Source organism: Gopherus evgoodei, unplaced genomic scaffold, assembly GCF_007399415.2.
Source record: "Gopherus evgoodei ecotype Sinaloan lineage unplaced genomic scaffold, rGopEvg1_v1.p scaffold_47_arrow_ctg1, whole genome shotgun sequence".
Classification (NCBI taxonomy): Eukaryota; Metazoa; Chordata; order Testudines; family Testudinidae; genus Gopherus; species Gopherus evgoodei.
In genome coordinates, this window is record NW_022060068.1 from 92,113 (window position 1) to 116,447 (window position 24,335).

Below are 24,335 nucleotides of genomic sequence, written 5' to 3' on the forward strand. Positions count from 1 at the left end.
ACACACTGCACTGGGAACATCCAGGAGTTTCATCAGTGATTTAGGTAATGACATGGAGAGTACACTTGTAAAGTCTGTGGATGATACCAAGCTGGGACGGGTTGCAAGTGCTTTGGAGAATACAAAAAGATCTATGAGGGAAGATTGAAAAAACAGGGTCTGCTTAGTCTGGAGAAGAGAAGACTGTGAGGGGACATGATAACAGTTTTCATGCATATAAAAAGTTGTTACAAGGAGGAGGGGAAAAAATTGTTCTCCTTAACTTCTGACGCAAAAGCAATGCCAGGGGGATTCGGGGTTCGGAGGAGGTGGCAGGGGCCAGGTGCAAAGGGAAGGAGTGGGGATCTAGGCCGCCGTGGTCAAGAGAGTGTTGCTGGATGGTGCCTTGGCAGTCACCAGAAAGTTGACCGTGACTGTGGTGGTGAGGGGAGAGGCTACCATTGTGCCTCCTCCATCAGCAGTTACTAGTCGCCTACACACTGAGGACAGGACAAGAAGCAATAGGCTTAAATTGCGGCAAAGGTGGTTTAGGTTGGACATTAGGAAAAGCTTTTTTGGGGGTCCCTGGAGTGGGGTCCTTCACTTGCTCTGGGGGCCCCAGAAAACTCTCACGGGGCCCGGGCCCCCGGAGCTTCTTCCGCTCCAGGTCTTCGGCAGCAATTCGGCAGTGAGGGGGTCCTTCCACTCCAGCACCCACCGCCGAAGTGCTCCAAAGACCCGCGGCGGGAGGGTCCTTTTTCCCCGGACCCGCCACCGAAGTGCCGGGTCTTCAGTAGCAATTCAGTGGCAGAGGGCTCCCGCCACGGGTCTTTGGGGCACTTCGGCAGTGGGTCCCGAAGCAGAAGGACCTCCCGCCGCCAAATTACTGCCAAAGTGGGGGCCCCTCGCCACCGAAGACCCCAGGCCCCCGAATCCTCTGGGCGGCCCTGGATGGTGTCCCCTGAATAGATATGTGGACAGAGTTGGCAATGGGCTTTGTTGCAAGGATAGGTTCCTGGGTTAGTATTTTTGTTGTGTAGTCTGTGGTTGCTGGTGAGTGTTTGCTTCAGGTTATGGGGGGCTGTCTGTAAGCAAGGACTGGCCTGTCTCTCAAAGTTTTTGCAGATACAGACTAACATGGCTGCTACTCTGAAACCTAGAATATTTAGCTTCTCCTGGTACAATATGGGATTTTGAAAAAAAAAAAAGTATATGGAAGTTAACAGATTTTAATGGAAGTCTTGAGCAGGAATTTAGGAGGTGGATGCAATATTATGTTCACCCTGCAAAGGAGTATCCACCATCAGGATTTATAATTCACTGTCTCTGCCATACGCTTCACAAGGAAGTGGACCAGGAAGTATGCTCTAGGTTGGATCTCCATAAGCTCATTCCAGAAGTTTTGTGGGCACACAATTTGAGTTCAAAGGCGATAGAAGCTTATAAACAGATGAAAATACATGCAAGATTTCTTAAAAACCTTTTTACCACTGGGTATGCAAAAACTGAAGCTCCGGGAATAGAAGCATGATGAGGTGGTATAACACAGCTGCCAGATTAACTTTAGTAATACAGTACCACCAAATCTCTTAAAACTCTCCTTTGCCATGATAACTACAAAACAGCTTGACAACGGTTAGGCAGCTGGTCTGCTGAGACCACATCCTATCAAGCTGATCAATAACACCTCATTGTAGCCATGTGCTCCTCATCTGTCTGTATCCACCAGCTGTCTCTTGTCTTAAGAGTGCAAGCTTTCTGGAACAGGGACCAGCTCTCTGTTCTATGCTTGTTCAGGGTAGTGGTCAGGACAAGGACTCCTAAGCATGACCATATCAAGTACTCAAAATAGATCCAGATTCTTTTAGAATCAAACAACAGACCAGAGTATTGGGGACTACAGCAGTCAAAGATGAAATACTTTTGACAGAGATTAATGTGGAAAAATCTTTTCCACTTCACTGTAAAATTTTCCATGTTGAATGCTTTCAGCTTTCCAGTGAAATTCAATGGACCGCTCAAGAAAATCATTATTAGAATTGAACAAAGTGCAATCATTCAAACTGTCAGGGTCAGAGAGCTCAGATCTGAAGGCAAGATTTGTCTCTGGCAATATGAGAGGAGATCTGTAGGAAATGGCAGATGAACTGGAGGCTCTAATGTCAATGCCAAAAGATCTGAGCCCAAGGCTGCAGCTTTTAATATTATGACTTCTGTCCCTTTTTAAAATCTTGACACTCTTGGGATAAGTGACACTGGAAGAAAGACACGTAGGAATCTCTGCTCCCACCCAGAAGAAAGGCATCAGTCAGGGCCCCATACTCTGAGCACCCCAGGAATAGATTAGAGAACACTGAATTTTCCCTCACTGCAAACCGGTAAACCTTTGGTTTCCCTTGCTTGTGCAAAAATATAGCCATTATCTCAGTCTTCAGAGACCACAAGTGCTGGGAAGTGCATTTTGGCTTGGATTGCCTCCTCAAGTATTGTTATTCACTTGGTGGTGCTTGGCGATTGGCAACACCGGATGAAGGATCCTTCACTCCCTAACTGTCTACTGATATCCCAGATGAGAGTGAGCTCCTCCTTGTCAACACCTGAATATTAGGATATGTTTGTTTATGGTAGAACTCAGTTTCCCATATGTAGAAGGATGTTTGAGAGCTAACCAAATGTCTCTTAAGTCCAACACATTTATATGCAATTTGGCCTGCCTGGGGTTCCACGGAACTTGAATAATGAGTTGGTCCTGGTTTGCTCCTCAACCTATGTCTGAAGTGTGTACCACACTTTCACTTTCAATGGGGATGGAATAGTGAGGAACACCACTTTGCACTCATTTTCTGGGATTATCCACCACTAGAAAGCTTTGAATCTGAATGGTAAATTACCAAATGGAAGCTAAACATAAGAACAGCCATACTGGGTCAGACCAAAGGTCCATCCAGCCCAGTATCCTGTCTACCAACAATGGCCAATGCCAGGTACCCCAGAGGGAGTGAACCTAACAGGTAATGATCAAGTGATCTCTCTTCTGCCATCCATCTCCACCCTCTGACAAACAGAGGCTAGGGACACCATTCCTTACCCATCCTGGCTAATAGCCATTAATGGACTTAACCTCCATTAATTTACCTAGTTCTCTTTTAAACGCTGTTATAGTCCTAGCCTTCATAACCTCTTCAGGTAAGGAGTTCCATAGCTTGACTGTGCACTGTGTGAAGAACTTCCTTTTATTTGTTTTAAACCTGCTGCCCATTAATTTCATTTCATGGCCCCTAGTTCTTATATTGTGGGAACAAGTAAATAGCTTATCCTTATTCAGTTTCTCCATACCACTCGTCCTTTATATACCTCTATCATATCCCCCCTTAGTCTCCTCTTTTCCAAGCTGAAAAGTCCTAGCCTCTTTAATCTCTCCTCATACGGGACCCTCTCCAAACCCCTAATCATTTTAGTTGCCCTTCTCTGAACCTTTTCTAATGCCAGTATATCTTTTTTTAGATGAGGAGACCAAATCTGCATGCAGTATTCAAGATGTGGGAGTACCATGGAATAACATAAGGGCAATAAGATATTCTTTTCCTTATTCTCTGTTCCGTTTTGAATGATTCCTAACATCCTGTTTGCTTTCTTGACTGGCACTGCACACTGTGTGGACGTCTTCAGAGAACTATCCACGATGACTCCAAGATCTCTTTCCTGATTAGCTGTAGCTAAATTAGCCCCCATCATACTGTATGTATAGTTGGGGTTATTTTTTCCCATGTGCATTACTTTACATTTATCCACATTAAATTTCATTTGCCATTTTGTTGCCCAATCACTTGGTTTTGTGAGATCTTTTTTGAAGTTCTTCATAGTCTGCTTTGGTCTTAACTATCTTGAGCATTTTAGGATCATCTGCCAACTTTGCCACATCACTGTTTACCCCTTTCTCCAGATCATTTATGAATAAGCTGAATAGGATTGATCCTAGGACTGACCCTTGGGGAACACCACTGGTTACCCCTCTCCATTCTGAAAATTTACCGTTTATTCCTACCCTTTGTTCCCTGTCTTTTAACCAGTTCTCAATCCATGAAAGGATCTTCCCTCTTATCCCACGACAACTTAATTTACATAAGAGACTTTGGTGAGGGACATTGTCAAAGGCTTTCTGGAAATCTAAGTACACTATGTCCACTGGATCCCCCTTGTCCAGGTTTGTTGACCCCTTCAAAGAACTCTAACAGATTTGTAAGACACGATTTCCCTTTACAGAAACCATGTTGACCTTTGCCCAACAATATATGTTCTTCTCTGTGTCTGACAATTTTATTCTTTACTACTGTGTCAACTAATTTGCCCGATACTGACATTAGACTTACTGGTCTGTAATTGCCGGGATCACCTCTAGAACCCTTTTTAAATATTGTTGTTACATTAGCATCTTCCAATCACTGGGTACAGATGCTGATTTAAAGGCAGGTTACAACCCATAGTTAATAGTTCTGCAAATTCACATATGAGTTCTTTCAGAAGTTGGTGCTTGATGCACAGGCCTCAGATTTGTAGAGGTTTTACTCAAGATCTAGTAAATGAAATGACCTGGGTACACAATTCCCTGAACTCTAGAAATTTGAAGTAATAGCTCATCGTTTGATGAGACAAAGATCTAACCAGATTGATTGTTCTTGAAATCTGTCTGGATCTGCAGATTGAGCCATGAACAGCCTTTAGAAAGGAGAGTCTCAGTGGTGTAAAAATAAACTTGTTCTAGCAAATCATAAACTCAACAACTGGAACAGAGAGCAGATTTACTGAAGAGCTAGTCATACATTCTGAGCACTGAACCCTTATAATGATTAAGAAATGATTAAACATATTCCTGGCTGCTACTGCTAGGTACTTTGGGAAGACTCCTGAACGTAAGATTGGCCATACTGGGTCAGACCAATGGCCCATCTAGCCCAGTATCCTGTCTTCCCTCTGAAACATCTGGCACTATCCACTATTGGAATGAACAGAACAGGTCAAGTTTGAGTGATCCATCCCCTGTCATCCACTGCCAGCTTCTGGCAATTGGAGGTTTAGGGACACTTGAAGCATGGGGCTGAGTCCCTGACTACCTTGGCTGATAGCCATTGATAGACTATCCTCCATGAACTCACCTAATTCTTTTTTGAACCAAGTTATACTGGTGACCTTCATAGCATCCCCTGGCAATGAGTTCCTCAGATTTACTCTGTGTTTTCTGAAGAAGTACGTCCTTATGTTTGTTTTAAACCAGCTGCCTATTAAGTTCAATGGGTGACCCCGGTTCCTGTGTTATGTTAAGGGGTAAAAAACACTTCTTTGTTCACTTTCTCCACGAGTCATGATTTTCTAGACCTCTATCCTATCCCCACCCCCCACATCATGTCTTTTCCAAGATGAACAGTCCCAGTCTTTTTTAACCTCTCTTTGTATGGAATCTGTTCCACACCCCTAGTCATGTTTGTTGCACTTTCTATACTTTTTTGATTTCTAATATATATTTTTTGAGATGGGGTGACTATAACTGCACGCAGTATTCAAGGTGTGGACATACCAGGGATTTATATAGTGGCGTTATAATATTTTCTGTCTTATTATCTATCCCTTTTCTAATGGTTCCTAACATTGTTAGCTTTTTTTGACTGCCGCTGCACATTGAGTGGATGTTTTCAGAGAATTATCCACAATGACTCCAAGATCTCTTTCTTGAGTGGTAACAGCTAATTTAAAGACTTTCATTTTGTATGTATAGTTGGGATTATGTTTTTCAATATTCACTACTTGGCACTTAGTAGCACTGAATTTCATCTGCCATTTTGTTGCCCAGTTTTGTGAGATCCTTTTGTAACTCTTTGCAGTCTGCTTTGGACTTAACTACCTTGAGTAATTTTGTATCATCTGCAAATTTTGCCACTCCACTGTTTATTCCTCCATCACCCTGCTCCACATGTTTGTTACCCCTTCAAAGAATTCTAACAGATTGGTGAGGCATGATTTCCCTTTACAAAAGTTGTGTTGAGTCTTCCCCAACAAACTGTGTTCTTCTATGCATCTGATAATTCTGTTCTTTACTATAGTTTCAATCAATTCACCTGGTACTGAAGTTAGGCTTACTGCCATGTAATTGCCAGGATTGTCTCTAGAGCCTTTTTTAAAAAGCAGCGTCACTTTAGCTATTTACCAGTAGTCTGGTACGTAGACTGATTTAAGTGATAAGTTACATATCAGAGTGAGTAGTTCTGCTGGTTTAAATTTGGGTTCCTTCAGAACGCCCGAGTGAATACTATCTTGTACTTGCGACACGTTACTGTTTAATTTATCAATTTGTTCCGAAACCTCCTCTACTGACACCTCAATCTGGGACAGTTCCTCAGATCTGTCACCAAAACAGAATGGCTTGGGTCTGGGAATCTCCATCATATCCTCTGCAGTGAAGATCGATGCAAAGAATTCATTTAGCTTCTCTGTAACAGCATTGCCTTCCTTGAGTGCTCCTTGTAAACCTTGATCATTCATCCACTGGTCCTACCGACAGTTTGGCAGGGTTCCTGATTCTGAGGTGTTAGAAAACTAACAGCAATTTTTTTTTAATGTCTTCTGCTAGTTGCTCTTCAAATTCTTTTGTCTAATTATACTTTTACACTTGACTTGCCAGAACTTATACTCCTTTCTATTTTCCTCAGTAGGCTCTGACTTCCACTTTTTAAAGGATGCCTTTTTGCCTCCAACTGCTTGTACTCTCTTGTTAAACAAATGTGGCATTTTTTGTCCTTCCCCCACACTCCTCCCCAGTTGAGGGTATACATTTAGTTTAAGCCTCTATTACAATGTTTTAAAATAGTTTCCATGCAGCTGGTAGGCATTTCACTCTAGTGACTGTTCCTTTTAATTTCCGTTTAACTAGCTTCCTCATTTTTGTGTAGTTCCCCTTTTTAAAGTTAAATGCTACTGTGTTCCGTTTCCTTGGCATTTCCCCCCTTACAAGGATGTTAAATTTAATTTAGGGCTGTCAAGCAACTAAAAAAATTAATCATGATTAATTGCACTGTTAAACAATAATAGAATGCCATTTATTTAAATATTTTAGATCTTTTCTACATTTTCAAATATATTGATTTCAGTCACAACACAGAATACAAAGTGTACAGTGCTCACTTTATATTTATTTTTTATTACAAATATTTGCACTGTAAAAAAATAGTATATTTCAATTCACCTAATACAAGTACTGTAGTGCAATCTCTTTATAATGAAAGCTGAACTTACAAATGTAGAATTATGTACAAAAAGTAACTGCAATCAAAAATAAAACAATGTAAAACTTTAGAACATTCAAGTCCACTCAGTCATACTTCAGCTCATTCAAACAAGTTTGGTTACAATTTGCAGGAGATAATGTTGCCCGCATCTTGTTTACAATGTCACCTGAAAGTGAGAACAGGCGTTCGCGTGGCACTGTTGTAGCTGGCATCGCAAGATAATTACTTGCCAGATGAGCTAAAAATTTATATGTCCATTCATGCTTCAACCACCATTCCAGAAGACATGTGTACATTCTAATGATGGGTTCTGCTCGATAATGAGCCAAAGTAGAGCAGACCGACACATGTTTATTTTCATCATCATGAGTCAGATGCCACCAGCAGGACTTGTAGGCTTTAAAGAAGTGGTTCTCAAACTTTTTTTCGTGGATCACTTGAAAACTGCTGAGGGTCTTGGCGGACCACTTAATGATCTTTCCAAATGTTGCAAAGAATCCTGTGGTACCTTATAGACTAACAGACGTTTTGGAGCATGAGCTTTCGTGGGTGAATACCGACTTCATCAGATGCATGTCAGTGAAGTGGGTATTCACCCACGAAAGCTCATGTTCCAATACGTCTGTTAGTCTATAAGGTGCCACAGGACTCTTTGCTGTTTTACAGATCCAGACTAACACGGCTACCCGTCTGATACTTTCCAAATGCTGTTTGTACTGTTAGCTAACTATTGTAAAGTGCTTTGGATAAGCTTTGGATAACTTTTTTGGTCTACAAACAAAAGCACACAACTCATATTTTAATATCAGTAGTCTTACCTTTCTAATGCGACGGATGTGCCCTCTCTCCCACGCAGCAGCCCCCGAGCTGGGGCTGGGAAGGAGGGGGGGGGTCTCTCCCTTTCTCCCCCACCGAGGCAGCCCCTGAGCTGGGGCTGGGAAGGATGGGGAGGGTCTCTCCCCCCGCCACAGAAGCCATAGAGCTGAGGCTGGGAAGGAGGGCCATCTCTCCCTGGTAGCTGCAGCCCTTGAGCTGGGGAAATCACCTCTTTCTCTGGCCACCACAGCCCTGCACATCCCAAATCCCCCCCACCCCGTCTTCTCACCCCACTGACCCCTCTCACCTACCCCCATTCCCCCCCAAGGCCACCACCTCACTTTACATGTGTGTCTTCTCCACGGTCCAGGAACCTAATAGTGGAGCCAGGCCTGCACAGCTCCACTAATTAGGTGGGTAGCCCTTCATTCTCACGTGTGCAGCCGCCCAGGCTGCACGTTAGAGGGAACTATCTGCGGACCCCCTGAATGGAGATCACATGGAGAATGCGGACCACAGTTTGAGCACCTCTGCTCTAAAGTTTTAAATAACTGCCCTCAAAAAAAAATAGTGTAAAAAAAGAAAATTTGTACATTACACTTTCACAATTTGTACATTACACTTTCACAATAAAGAGATTGCACTACAGTACTTGTATGAGGTGAACTGAAAAATACTATTTCCTTTGTTAACCATTTTTACAGTGCAAATATTTCTAATAAAAAATATAAAGTGAGCACTGTACACTTGGTATTTTGTGCTGTAATAGAAATCAATATATTTGAAAATGTAGAAAAACATCCAAAAATATTTAATAAATTTCAATTGGTATTCTATTGTTTAACAGGGCAATTAATTGCGATTAATTTTTTTAATCACAGTTAATTTTTTTGAGTTAATCACATGAGTTAACTACGATTAATCAAGAGCCCTAATTTAATTATATTATTATTGTTACTACAGAGCAGTTCAGGTGAAATTATAGGAAGGACAAATGAAATAACTTAGTTCTGGAAATTATCTGAACACACATAACCAGGGCTACTTCTTATGTGTCAGACAGATATAAGGAATGAGGATCCTTTAAGTCACAGAATCCTAGAATCTCAGGGTTGGAAGGGACCTCAGGACGTATCTAGTCCAAGCTCCTGCTCAAAGTCAATAGAGCTGGACAAGTCCTGTGGCAACCACAAGAAGGAATTACTGAGACTGCGCAGATCTTTATTCCGCATACATCCCCATGCTAGCGGAGGTTAAGGTCACTATACAGAAATGTGAACCTTGGGATGTATTTGTTCTGTTTTCTTAAACCTTGAATGGAAAGAAGGACACCTTTAGCTTTTTGTAACGAGGAAACATTGGGAACAAAACCCTTTTCCATGGCATCATTTAAACAGTTCTACTTTGGAGAAGGGAGACCACTTCATCTTTCAGTACTCTCTTATGAGGGAGATTTGGGAAGTAGCATGGAGTATAATTAAAGCTACGTTTTAGTCTTGGGCATTTTTAGTAAAAGTCATGGACAGGTCACGGGCAGTAAACAAAAAATACACAGCCCATGACCTGTCCATGACATGTACCATATACCCCTGACTAAATCATGCTTAAACTGCAGCAAGGGAGATTTAGGTTGGACATTAGGAAAAAGTTCCTAACTGTCAGGGTAGTTAAACACTGGAATAGATTGCCTAGGGAAGTTGTGGAATCTCCATCTCTGGAGATATTTAAGAGTAGGTTAGATAAATGTCTATTAGGGATGGTCTAGACAGTATTTGGTCCTGCCATGAGGGCAGGGGACTGGACTCGATGACCTGTCGAGGTCCCTTCCAGTCCTAGAGTCTATGAGTCGGGGGCAGCCCAGAGGTACCGCAGGTGCTGGGGAGGAGGGAGGAAGAGGCAGCTCAGGGGTGCCAAGGTTGCTGGGTGGGGGTGGGCCAGGAATTCTGCTGGTGCTGGGGGCAGGAGGTGTTGGCAGGGCTGGAAGGCTCCCTACCTGGCACCACGCCTCCCTGGAAGCAGTGACATCCCCTTTCCCTCAGCTCCTAGGCAGAGGAATGGTCAGGCAGCTCTGAGCAATGCCTCCGCCCCAAGCACTGGCTCCGCAGCTCCTATTGGCCAGGAACCACAGCCAATGGGAGCTGCGAGGGCAGTGCCTGCAGGCAGAGGCAGCACGCAGAGTCTCCTGGCTTCACCTCCACCTAGGAGCCTAGGGACACGTCACCACTTCCGGGAGCCTCCCCGAGGTAAGCACAGGCCAGAGCCCTCACCCCTCCCACACCCCAACCCCCGGCCCTGAGCTCCCTCCCATACCTAAACTCCTGCTGCTGCTGGGGGAGAGGGGCGTGGTGGACCAAGACTGCCCTAGCATCACCCAGTGCGGCTGGCCCAGGGTCTGCCTGAGCTGCTCAGGTGGCCCCCAGGCCAGCTGCTGTAGAAGTCATGGAGGTCCCAGAAAATTAAGGAATCCATGACTTCTGTGACAAACTCTCAGTCTTAAGTATAATTGGATGGTGCACCTTATCTGTGTGACTGAAGTTATTCTCCTCCAGACAAGAAAATAAGATAAAAGATGGACTGGACACATGGACTGGGATTGAGAAGTTAAAAGGTTTGCCACAGATGCCACAATAAGATTCTCCAGCATCCCGTAAAAAAACCCTCAAAACTTAATTATTGTGTCAGTGTTGAAGTAGTGACAATATCAATAAGGAGGCAGAGGGAGCAGGCATCTATTTGTGATGTCTTCTTCATTTCTTTGAGAAAGATTTCTCTGAAGTGATGTCTGGAGGCGTCATTACTGAGGTTCTGTATGATTCTAACCAGACTCTCTTCAATAACACTATGAGGATAATCTTTGCAGGAAGGCTGATTGAGAGAAACCCCAAAACTGAGCTTTTTCAAAGTATTATCAATTTTTGAACTAAAAAGATTCAATCCTTCCACTGGAAGATCTTCGACATTAGACTTGACATTAAGTAGCAACCTGGAGCTCTTCAGCCAGACATTCTTTCTCAAAATGAACACACCCCATTGTGAATGAGAAATCATATCCACCACTCACTGAGTGATTTAACTCTTGCACACTCTCAAATAACCTTGGTTTCCTTCATGAACTGCTCTGGAAGGTGTTCAAGCAAAGATGCTATCATGTTCAAGGGACAGAACCCATACCAGGCCAGACAGTTGATAACTAGCTATCCATATCTGAATGGTAACCTAGGAGTATGCCTTGCACAAGGATTTCCCTCTTCCTCATATCTTGTCTGGAGTACCTATTTTGAAGCTCTACTAGGCTCCTTCTGTGACTGCAGCTACCACAATGCTTCTGGAGCTGTGATGGAACTTGGTAAATCTTGGCAACATCTGCACAATTACTAGAGTAAGCCAGAAATCCTCTGCTGGCTCAGAAAGACCATTTTATTGACTGATATGGCCCACCTTATCCCTGGAGCAAGCTGTGAAGATGTCATTCTCAAAAGCCTCTGTAATTCTGCAGATCAGGACCTAGAAGTTCTTAAAATGGTCAAAAGGCAAAGATTATGTGGATGCCACTATGTAATCATCTTTATTTGACTCATCAGTCGCCTCTGAATTCAGTTATTCTTCATCTGAAGATGTGAAAGATGCAGACTATGAAGGCTCCTTCTCAGAGGGCACAGGGGCTGGTATCACAGAGGTTAGGCCCAAGAGGCTGATAAGTCCTAGGTGTCTTATTCCTTTGTGACACTGTGATGGTGGTTGTCACCATGGTCAACATTACCATAGTGTACAAGCAACAAAAACACAGGGAGGCATTCAGCTACCCAATGGGACTGGAGAAAACTGCTACCTGAAGGTAGATGCTCATGGATTGTTCCAGATCAGAGACCACTCAGAAAGAGCCTCACACTGCATCTGGTATCATGGTGCAGATGCTATGGTAATGGGAGCTATACAAGTACCTAGATAGATCCCTGATGGCAATGGGGCCACCACTGTGGGATCACCAGTTTGGGAGTTTGTATCCTAGTTTAACTCTCTTGGTGTAGAAGAATCAGGAGGAATAAATACATGAAGGCTGTTTAGACACAGCAGAGGAAGGAAAGAAAACATGGAGGAAAGCTAGCTTTTCTCTGGCAAGAATTCTGACCCACTTAAAGCTTTCATATGATCTGGTGCTAAAGCATACTCAGCTGTCTCACTAATGCTAAAACTATACTCCAGAGCCTCAACATTAATTAAGTCTGAAGAGTTTGGTGCCGAAAAAAAACTTCCCAGCCATCAAGATTCCTGGTATCTAGGAGACTCTTGGCACCAACTCACTACAGGATTTGTGACACCAGTCTTCCTCAGAGTGAGAGGAAGGAAAGAAAGTGGAATCATGGATCACTTCCCCTCTGCTTCTTCTCCAGAGATGCCGGAGGGCTTGAACTCAATGGGTCAACTGACCTCAAATTTCTGAGAGTAATTCAGAACCAAACAAATATTGGTTTCATTCTTTTATTTACTCTTGAGTTTCTGCACTGAGGACATTGAGGATCTACTGGGCACACATTCAGCCTGTTCCTCAGAATAAGATTAGTTGATTTTTAATGTCTCTTCTAAAAGGAATAGACAGAGCCAAGACCCCCAATTCTAGCAAGCCTGAATAGGAAGCTGGTTCACATCTATCACTTGTGAGCAAATGAACCTGTCTTAGACATTTGAGACAGTGCACATATCGTTCAAAAGGCCAAAATTTTTGCATTACAAGAGGCACAGCACTTAAAGTCCAACTTCTTGTCAGCCATTGAACTGACTGAAACCAGCAAATTGCATATAGGTCAGTATACACAATACTACTGCAAGTATCGGGGTAGCCATGTTAGTCTGTATCCACAAAAACAACAAGGAGTCTGGTGGCACCTTAAAGACTAACAGATTTATTTGGGCATAAGCTTTGTGAGTAAAAAAAAGCTCACTTCTTCAGATATCACTGCAGTGATCAAATGGAATGGACGTGTACTTGGGTTCAATGCTCCTTAGATACCCTTCGTTCCTAGATTCTAATAAGCAAGGGAGTAGGCATGCGTAATCGACATTACTTCAAAGAGGGCTCTGTACTTGACACATCCCAGAAATGTCCCAAATAGAAAGTCCCATAAACATGGTAAATGCAATTAATGGTGGGCACTCATGATCACTGATCAATACCATTCAGACAAGCCTTGACCCTGTGAAAGGCAATGTGATATTGGTTGCAGGAGTTATACAAGAGTCCACCACTCAGTCAGAGTAATCAATCAGCCATGAGTAATTTGTCCAAACATGGGCAAATCTCAGCAACACTTTACTCAGAATCTTAGTACCAGCTAAAAAAAAAAATCTACCCTGTTTATGTTTAGATAACTGCGTAAAAGCAGGCTCTAGATCATAGGTCTATAAAGCAAGACCACAGGAAGAGTACTAGATCATTAATCATTAGTCGTTCTTGACAGAAGGACTAATGAGAGGGCGATCCTGTAGGTCCTTTTCAATTAAGCACGTTTCTTCACTGACAGCACAGCACCAATGAGCCAAGCCATCTCTGTAGTACATATCCATGACTCACTTGGGAGTCCAGGGCCTTGACCAAGTTAAAGCTCATCAAACACAGAATACAGTCAGCTCCAAGGAAGGCTGCATTTTCTTCACCCCACTTTGAATGTGAATTATTTCTCAATCTGCTTGTCTCTGAGAAGCAATGTGCTCAGTGCGGGAAGTCAAGATTCCTGGCCTGACTTTGGCACTGATTCACTGTGAGGCCTCTGACTCATATTACTGACTCATCATGGAGAGAGACAGGGTTTGAGAATGTCAGCACCAGCTGTAGACTGTGCAGTAAGAGAAGGGTTGGAGAAATGTGTTAAAGCAGTAGTAGCAACAAAGTTCATTAAGCTACCACAAAACCAACAACATAAGTGAGAGAGCACTGTGACACTAGCAACAATGGGACTACATTGGAATCCAACAGAAGTGATAAAGTCTGGCAAGATGTGAATAAGCGCAATAGCTGCAGCACTTCCAGAGGCTGAACAGAAATCAGTTTTTCACACCGACTGGACAAGGGAATAGAAATGAGATACACCTGCTTCCTAATGAACACAGATTGTAGATGTACTTGTCTGAGATCACCTGGCTTTATTCAGTGGCTCCTCTGGCTTACTGGGCTCAACCAGTTTATCAGAATGATTGTTTTAGCACAGCTAATAGTAAAATAAGTCTCTTGTGCTGCCACCATTGTTCCCTCATATCCGTATTTATTATTAATTATTATAGCTATTATTATATTTTTATTATTATTATTATATTATTATAGCTAGCTATTATCTTTGGAAAGTCATGGGAAACGGGAGAGATTCCAGAAGACTGGAAAAGGGCAAATATAGTGCCCATCTATAAAAAGGGAAATAAAAACAACCCAGGAAACTACAGACCAGTTAGTTTAACTTCTGTGCCAGGGAAGATAATGGAGCAAGTAATTAAATAAATCATCTGCAAACACTTGGAAGGTGGTAAGGTGATAGGGAATAGCCAGCATGGATTTGTAAAGAACAAATCGTGTCAAACCAATCTGATAGCTTTCTTTGATAGGACAACGAGTCTTGTGGATAAGGGAGAAGCGGTGGATGTGGTATACCAAGACTTTAGTAAGGCATTTGATACGGTCTCGCATGATATCCTTATCGATAAACTAGGCAAATACAATTTAGATGGGGCTACTATAAGGTGGATGCATAACTGGCTGGATAACCGTACTCAGAGAGTAGTTATTAATGGCTCCCAATCCTGCTGGAAAAGTATAACAAATGGGGTTCCACAGGGGTCTATTTTGGGACCGGCTCTGTTCAATATCTTCATCAACGACTTAGATGTTGGCATAGAAAGTACGCTTGTTAAGTTTGCAGATGATACCAAACTGGGAGGGATTGCAACTGCTTTGGAGGACAGGGTCAAAATTCAAAATGATCTGGACAAATTGGAGAAATGGTCTGAGGTAAACCAGATGAAGTTCAATAAAGACAAATGCAAAGTGCTCCACTTAGGAAGGAACAATCAGTTTCACACATACAGAATGGGAAGAGACTGTCTAGGAAGGAGTATGGCAGAAAGAGATCTAGGGGTCATAGTGGACCACAAGCTAAATATGAGTCAACAGTGTGATACTGTTGCAAAAAAAGCAAACGTGATTCTGGGATGCATTAACAGGTGTGTTGTAAACAAGACACGAGAAGTCATTCTTCCGCTCTACTCTGCGCTGGTTAGGCCTCAACTAGAGTATTGTGTCCAGTTCTGGGCACCGCATTTCAAGAAAGATGTGGAGAAATTGGAGAGGGTCCAGAGAAGAGCAACAAGAATGATTAAAGGTCTTGAGAACATGACCTATGAAGGAAGGCTGAAAGAATTGGGTTTATTTAGTTTGGAAAAGAGAAGACTGAGAGGGGACATGATAGCAGTTTTCAGGTATCTAAAAGGGTGTCATCAGGAGGAGGGAGAAAATTTGTTCACCTTAGCCTCTGATGATAGAACAAGAAGCAATGGGCTTAAACTGCAGCAAGGGAGATTTAGGTTGGACATTAGGAAAAAGTTCCTAACTGTCAGGGTAATTAAACACTGGAATAAATTGCCTAGGGAGGTTGTGGAATCTCCATCTCTGGAAATATTTAAGAGTAGGTTAAATAAATGTCTATCAGGGATGGTCTAGACAGTATTTGGTCCTGCCATGAGGGCAGGGGACTGGACTCGATGACCTCTCGAGGTCCCTTCCAGTCCTAGAGTCTATGAATCTATGAATCTATAACTACTACTACTTAACATTTATAATGCAGTACTCAGTAGAAACCAGGTGGGGTTCTAGAAATATATAATAAATGACAGTTTCTGCCCCAAACAGCTTTTAACCTAAAAGACAAAGCGTAATAAGACAAGGAAGTGACAAGTGGGCTGGGGCAGAGGGGGTAACAAATATGAGAGGATAAGCACAATTCTTAGGGAATCAATAGCAGTGATCACAGCTTGTTGTCAGTTTGCAGTTGCTACAGGCATTACAGAAGAGATGAGTTTTGATGATGTAATTGGAGGAGATGGTAGTTAAAGTTATGCTTATGGAAAGGCTCCCCCAAAAAGATGATGTACACGGAAAAAAAGAGGGCCAGGACAGAGCCCTAAGGAATGCCCATCAAAAGAGCGAGAGATGAGGAAGAGGACCTACTCAACAAGACATTGAAGGAGTGATCTGAAAGGCAGGAGGAGAACCATGAGAGAACAGTCATGAAAGCCAGGGGATGACATGATTCTGAGAAGAGGATTGACTGTATTGTCAAAGTAGCTGATTGGTCAAGAAGGAGGAGTATGAAATTTGATCAGAAAGAAATCAGACTTTAGCGAGATCAATGCATACAGTAGAACCTCAGAGTTATAAACATCAGAGATATAAACTGATCAGTCAACCGTGCAACTCATTTGGAAACAGAAGTTCACAATCAGGCAAGCAGCAGAGAAAAAAAAAGCAAATACAGTACTGTGTTAAACATAAACGGAATGTTTAAAAAAAAGATTTGACAAGGTAAGGAAACTGTTTCTGTGCTTGTTTCATTTAAATTAAGATGGTTAAAAGCAGCAATTTTCTTCTGCATAGTAAAGTTTCAAAGCTGTATTAAGTCAATGTTCAGTTGTAAACTTTTGAAAGAACAACCCATAACATTTTGTTCAGAGTTATGACCATAGTCACCATTCCCAAGGTGGTCATAACTCTGATGTTCTTCTATATTTGTACTTTGAGGAGAGGAACCTGAACGAAGTGGGAGGTGAGGGCAGGATGAGAACAGCCAAAAAATGGGAGGGAATGGGGGTTACTGAGGCAGATGGAGGGGTTAGAGGAGGAAAGCAGAGAAATAGTCTTAGAGTCTGTGACAGGCAAGAGGAGGAAGAAGAGAGTGTGATGGGGAGGGGAGACGTCACATCGGGCTTCACAGATTCAGAAGGGCCTGTAAGAACCATTATGATTATTTTGTCTGACCTCCTGCATAACACAGGCCTGATAATCTCATCCAGTGATTCCTTTATCCGGTCCATCACTTCCAGTTGAGCTAGAGTGCGTCTGTCAGAAAGAGATGCCCAGGTATGATTTTCAGGTTCCAAATAACTGAGAATCCACCTTATCCATAGGTCAATTTTTCCATGGTAGTTCTCACTGATATTAAAATGTATGTCTTAGTTTTTAGTCTGAATCTGTCTAGCTTTAGCTTCCAGCCAGTGGCTCTCATTCTGTTTTTGTCCCTTGGATCAGAGAGCACTCTACTATCAAAAACCTTCTCTTCATTTAGAATTTATAGATGGTGATTAAGTCAAGTCTTAACCTTCTCTTAGTTAAACTAAACAGACTGAGGTTTTGTTGATTTTTTCTTTGCAGAAATTCGCAAGACTCTGCATGGACACCAAGAAGAAGAAGGGCTTTAGGAGGTAGTCAAAAGTGGCAAAGAGGATTGAGAGTATGACAGTCCATCAGTATGGAGAAGAAGAGTTTGGTCAGGAAGATAGAAGATCTAAAGGAGGAGAGAACAGTTTTGTAGCAGAGGAAGTCAGCATGATCCATGGGACTTCCATCAGAGAAACTCAGCAATATGGCAGCAGGAGCAGAGGAAGTAGATGATGGGGAAGAGCCAGGGATAGGGATTGCCAGGACAGACCTTGTGGCGTATGAGTGAGGCAACCAAGCCAAGAGTGGTGGCTAGTGCAGACTGGAGGGGATCATGGACTGAAGTCAGGAGAGCCAGGGAAAGAGAAAAATCATTGACACTGATGGGACTAGAACTCCCAGAAGGAGTGGGGAGATAACGATATTGAAAGAGATGAGCCAGTGGTTGCAGAGGATGAACTCGGTGATAAAGAGATCAGCAGGTTGTGCTTGGTGAAGAGCAAGTCAAGTGAGTGGTGATTATGGTGAGCAAGTCAAGGTAAAGGAGAGGAGACAGGGGCCTAATGTATCTGATAGGTTGTCAATATGGAATATGAAGTCAACATGGATGGATGTGGCAAACTGTGATGACAGGAAGATGGAGAGACAGGAATCAGAGTCAGAGAAGAAGGTGGATGTGGGAGGAGCTGGGTGGGCGGGGAAGGGGAGAAGACAGATGAGTGCTGCTCAGGGGAGAAGGTATGAAGGGCTGGAGGCAGAGGAGGGGAGCATGATACCCACCACGTTCCTTGGAACAGAAGGGACTTGGAGAGACTTGGAGAGAAGTGGAAGGGACTTGGAGAGAAGTGGCCAATATAAGAGAGAGAGGCTACAGAGTCTGTTGTTAGATGGGGGATCCAGGTCTTGAGAGCCAAGACACCACAGAGAACAAAGGATGAAGCGGTGAGGGATGGCTGTGATCTCTTTTGAGATGGAACTGGCATTCAGAGAGAACAGGAGAAGAGAAGGAGGGCATGGGAGCAAGTGAGGTGGGTATAAGGTTTGAAAAAGACCATGAGGTGGAGATGATGTGAGGGAAAGTGTGGGGGAAGAGGAAGGAACAGATTTGAAGTTAATGTTGGTGAATATAACCCACTAAACTCTCAGCCTTGTAATTCTGCAACATGTCTGCCTGTGCATCACACTAGGCTGAGCTGGCTGTGTACAATTAAATATATGCAAAATTAAGCACAACTCAAGCAGCTAACAATGGTAGCAGCTGTGCTGGCTCTCAGCAAAGAGCAGCACTAAGTTCCAGCATTGACTGGCTGCAGTGCAGGCTTAATCAGAGCATGTGTGTGTCCAGGTGGGTGTGATCTGTTTGCCCATTCTCCAGCCTCTCTGTCAAGGCCACTGCTGGAACCAGCAGCCTACACTGAGGAAACCACTCATTCTCACTACTTTTCCCTACTCCTTACTCAGAAAACAAGTTTTTAAGAGGGAGTACAATTTGTTCTGAGACTTTCCTTCAACCTCCAGGAAGCACTAGGAGAAAGGCAACAAAAAGGCTGAGGAATGACTGAAAAATATTTATCACACACTATAGGTCACATGGGGGAGTGTGGTGTGGGGGGGTCTATATCCAGCTATTGATTGGATAGAAAGCTCTCATGAGACTTGGAAGCATGAATTGTGCATGCTCCCAATAACCACAGCTAGAGATTTTGCAGTTAATGGAAAAGGTGACATTTATCCTATTCACCACAGAATGGAGTTATAGGGAGGAGGAGAGAGGAAGTCTGGGAAAGATAAAATTACACAGTTAGTTTGAGATTACACCCCGTTGGTGCTATCACCAGCTCAACTGCACCAGTGGAAAACCTACTATAGATGAGATTCTGGCAACTTTCAGGGCTTTTATCACTATATCAGTGATTTAGCTGGCAGTGATTAAAAACAGTAAAAGCCACACTTTATATATACTAAGGTTCCCTTTGGTGCTACCACCAGTGCAGCTTTTGGGCAAAATTCCCTAGTGTAGAAAAGGCCTCAAACATCACTGAGTTACCAGTAATTGAATAAAGACATGTCTTTTGTTGCCAGTGGAGTCAGTTCCATTTGTGGGAGCTATGCGCTTTTGTTTTGGGAAGGGGGAAAACTGCAGCCTTTAACAAACATGGGACTAACTTCCATTCTCACCATATAAAGTAGAAGGGTCTCTCTCAAAGATCTTTGTATTTGGCAGTGGTGCAATTGCTTCTAGAATACTGTGTCCAGTTCTGTGGTCCAGGAAGATGTTGATAAATTGGAGTGGATTCAGAGAAGAGCCATTAGAATGATGAAAGGATTGGAAAACCTGCCTTATAGTGAAAGATTCAAGCAGCTCAGTCTGTTTAGTTTATCGAAGAGAAGGTGAAGGGGTGACTTGATCACAGTCTACAGGTACCTACATAGGAAACAGACATTTGATAACAAAAGGCTCTTCAGTTTAGCAGACAAAGGTATAACAAGAGCCAAAGGCTGGAAACTGAAGCTACACAAATTCTGACTAGAAATAAAACAAGTTTTTAACAGTAAGGGTAATTAACCAATGGAACAATTTACTAAGTGATGTGGTGGATTTTCTCTCACTGGACATTTTAAAATCAAGGTTGGATTTTTTTCTAAAAGATCTGTGGTAGTTCAAATGGGAATTAATTGAGGAAAATTCTATGGCCAGGACTAGATGACTACAATGGTCCCTTCTGGCTTTATGATCTATCACTCTAAGATGGGTGGGTCTCACACGGGACCAGTGTGTGAAAGAGACATAACACTGAAAAAATATAGAGCCTGAACTCCCATTCTGGGAAAGGACAGGCTCCCTGTGGAGCAGAGATACAGCTCTAAAATGAAAAAAATTAGGAAAATGTGAGTATCACGAAGTTCCTGGGTTTAATTGCAACCCAATTCCTAAAGGAGCAACACCTGGAAACTGGGTATGTTCTAAGGACTAGAAGATTAGGCCTGGGTCTTTCAGAGAAGGAGGCTGCAGAGAAAGGGTTCACAGTTGTGGGACAAGACACCTGCATCTCACAGGGGCCAAGAGAGAATTAATGTGTTGGAATGGTTGGGCCCATGTACTTATGAGGGATAAAGGAAGAGGTTGCAAGCTGGGAATAAATGCTAGGAAAGGGAAGGGAGGCTGACTGATGAGTTGTGGAAGGGTTCTGAGTGCCTATGAAAGGGGTGTTGGCATCTGGAGTGAGAAATGGCAGTGGAAGACAGGCTAGTATCAAGGGATTGATATAAAGTTGCTTGTCGTGAAGGCTACAGTTTGTCTTTTGGGAATAGACGGTTGTTGGGGAAGGGGTGAACAGGAGGGTATTGGGAGGACAATCAGGACTGAGGTGATGTGAGGGTTTTGCTCCAAGGGAAGGTGGCGGCAGTTCAGGCCAGGGCACTTGTTATGGGGTTTGCATGCTAGCTTAAAAGTGAGAGGATGCCAACACAGAGGAGGAGTTCAAGGGCTTGCAAAAGAAAACTAGAGAGTTTAAGCAGTGGGGAAGTAGTCAGACAGATGTAGAGGGCCACACGAGTTAATTCTCTTGACAATCTAGACCCTTTTAGCCCTGTTGTAGACATTGATTAAGCCAATTTACTTACAAGAGAATACAGTTGAAAATGAGGAGCTGAATGAACTGCTCGGCCACTGTAATGTAAGGAGGAGCCCATCTCCTGCAGGCAGGTGTTGAACTCTGAACCTGCTTTTGGCTACCCACAGAAACGTTGATTTAAAACCCCTTCAAAATCCAGAGGGCACAAGTGCCTAATTGTGTCCTTTGCAGCCCAGCCCCGTGGCCCTCCTTGCATGCAGCAATGTCAGCAGGGCTAACCCTTTGCACAAGGAGGACACAGGCCGAGCTCTGCTCCACACTCCCAGCCCCAGCATTGGCCTCACTCTCTAGACTTTCACCCAGCAGGCTACTTACTTTTTAATTAGATATCTTTAAATAAAAAGTGAAAGTATTTGTTAAAATCCATCTGAATAAACAAAGGTGCTGAGCGGACTGTGAAGTGAATAGGAAATGAAAGTGACTCACCCTCTGAGGGAGAATTTTGTCAGCCATCTTCCTCCTCTTGGCACTGTACATTTTTTAAAGAAAAAAACACGTTACCATGGTGACAGATCTAGGAGTAACGAGGCCACCTGCTAAATTATCCTGACATCTCCACATGCTGGTGCACAGCTGTGTATGTATTGGAAAAAGGGTCTCACCCATACCAAGTACTTAGGACCCCCTCTCTCAGCTGCTTCGAGGGGTGGGGGTAACTAAGAAAAAATCAGGGCTTTCTGTCACAGATCTTGAGAAAAAGGTCTTCAAGTTCTGTGATCACAGGGCCCTCTATAGTATGGGGCAGCAGTGTGTGTGTGTGTGAGAGTGAATGAGACAGAGATCCATGAATGCATTATGAATGTGAGAGTCTGTGTGAGAGCATATACACCTCTACCTCGATATAACGCGACTCGATATAACACGGATTCGGATATAACGCGGTAAAGCAGTGCTCCGGGGGGGCGGGGCTGCACACTCTGGCGGATCAAAGCAAGTTCGATATAACGCGGTTTCACCTATAATGCGGTAAGATTTTTTGGCTCCCGAGGACAGCGTTATATTGGGGTAGAGGGATGTGTGTAGCCATATGTAGATATGTATACATACACATACATTTGTGTGTATATACATATGTGCATACTTGATAGTGCATATGTCTGTTGATTGATTGTTCAAACAGATATGCTAATGTGTGTCCATGCATGACCATGAGAGGCTGTGTGTGTGTGCGCGCGCACGCGTGACTGTATACACATGGTATGCATATGTACACGTCATTTACACAAGCATGTGTGGAAATGTATATCTCTGTGTGCGCGCGCATATCAATATGTGCACATACATATATTATGCATCTCCATTCCAAGCATATGTATGTGTGTGTGTGCACACACACACATACACACTTCTCTATATGGGGCGTGTGTGTGTGTGTGTGTGCGTGTGCATAAGGCACGCTGATGAAATAGGAATCAGGCAAAGGCAGTGTCCCTGGATTTTGACTTTAAACAGCACAAACTGTTGGTGCCCATCACGCTGTTTCCTCGCAGCCCCAGCAGTTCAGAGAGAGGAGAAACTTGCCCCCCCCACTCCTCTGCTTAGGGGAGTGACACCTTCATCCCTGGAGCAGGGGATCAATCAGTCCATCTCTGGGAGGCGAATGAGGAAGAAGGAATCCCTCCCCACCTCACCAGGCCCTGGGGCTGCGCCTGCCCCTTCTCCCTCATTCCCATTTCTCCTGATAGAAACTAAGGGGCCTGTCTCCCCAGGACCAATGTTTTTACCTTTTTCCAAGAGTGGTGCATGCCCTTCCCACACTCACTAGTGATGTGCACCTTCCTCCTGAGTGGGGCCTGGGACACCAGTTTCTCTGCTCTTCTTGGGGCCAGACCCAAGGCACTGTTTGGGGGGGGTAGGAATGTAAACTGACCCTCCCTCAGGCCAAGCTCTGGATTTGGCCCAGGGTATTTACACATCCATCTGCTGGCCACATGGGCAGGAAGCCCTCTTGGGACAGTGGGCCCTGTAGGAAGTGAGGAACGCTGGAGCCGAAACATTCCATGGCAGTTTATGGGGGAGGGGCTGGGACCTGACCTGACCTGACCTAGGGGGAGAGGGCAGGGGTCAGGGAGGGGCAAGGGAGGAGCTAGTGCCTCTGGCCTGGCCATGGAGGGAGGGGCTAGTGACTCTCAGGGAACAGGGAGAAGGAACAGCTGGAGAAGGAAAAATAACACCCCAGAAATGACAGTTAAGGAGGTGATGCCACAATAATTGCAGGAGAGAAACAGTGACTGGGTGAGCCAGAGCCTAAAGGAAATGGGAGTGTGTACCTGGAGCACCCAGTAAAACTGAAGGAGAGTTACACCACATCCATTCTCCCAGAGTCTGATAGAGGGAAGGGAATTTATCTCCCTTCTGCCTACACTGAGCCTTCCATGGCAAGGATATTTACCCCTCCCTAAGCCTGCCAGAGATGGTAGGGGAGTTAGTGCGGGGAAAGCAGATGAACTTCTGAGAAGGGGACAGGAGAGGGGAAGAAAACCAGGGTAAAGAATACAATAAACTCCATGGAGAGGAGATATGATCGAGGAAACATAGGGAGCCTTTTGGTGCCTCCTGGAAGGCTTCAGGTGAGCAGAGCTAACTCACTACAACAGAGTTTCAAACTGCAAGAAAATGTGAGGATCAGAAGGTGTTCTCTTCTGCAGTGGGACCATGAAACAGACTAATTCCCATGTGACAATCCTTGGGAACTGCACTCACTCTTAATCCACTAACATTCTTGCTGCTAGGGCCCTTCTAGGGTGCATCCCAGACGCTTAGACGTTCTCAGGACACATTCTTAAAGCTCGTGAGATGCTCCAGTGCAAATACCCCAGACTCACAGGAGCTCTCAGCGCACTGAACCTAAAGGTGTAGGTATTACACGCAACCAGAGGTACTGACACCACTATTACACTGCCTGAGCCTGCCAGTACCCAGAATGTTTGCACGACAGATGTGCCATTTCTGCAGGTGAATGTGCCTCAAGCATTTATCAGCCATAAATCTAGGCTTGAGGGATTGGCTCATACTCTGCAAATTCAGAATCTGATGAGTTCTAACCATTTCTGCTTTTTAAATAGCAACTATAACTATTATTTAATTGCCAACAGTGCACTGGGAGTTGTACATACACATCAAAAATGCCCCCCTCCAACTCTAGTTAGTTACTTTCTGTAAATTTCATTAGTAAATTTCACCAGTGAATGTTTGTAGACAATGAAAAACTCA

The 24,335-nt window shown here is 43.7% G+C and overlaps 1 protein-coding gene across 5 annotated transcripts in view; it reads right to left on the reverse strand.

The window, feature by feature from the left end:
* SMARCD3 (SWI/SNF related, matrix associated, actin dependent regulator of chromatin, subfamily d, member 3) overlaps positions 1 to 24,335 on the reverse strand; it is a 210,912-nt gene that overhangs the window by 63,911 nt on the left and 122,666 nt on the right. For 4 of the 5 annotated variants that reach the window (XM_030546621.1, XM_030546623.1, XM_030546622.1 and 1 more), the window contains one exon: positions 21,549 to 21,591. The exons of the other annotated variant lie outside the window; for it this stretch is intronic. In XM_030546621.1, coding sequence (XP_030402481.1) covers positions 21,549 to 21,591 — 43 coding nt within the window. The remainder of the gene's footprint in view (positions 1 to 21,548; positions 21,592 to 24,335) is intronic. 5 annotated transcript variants of the gene reach the window in all.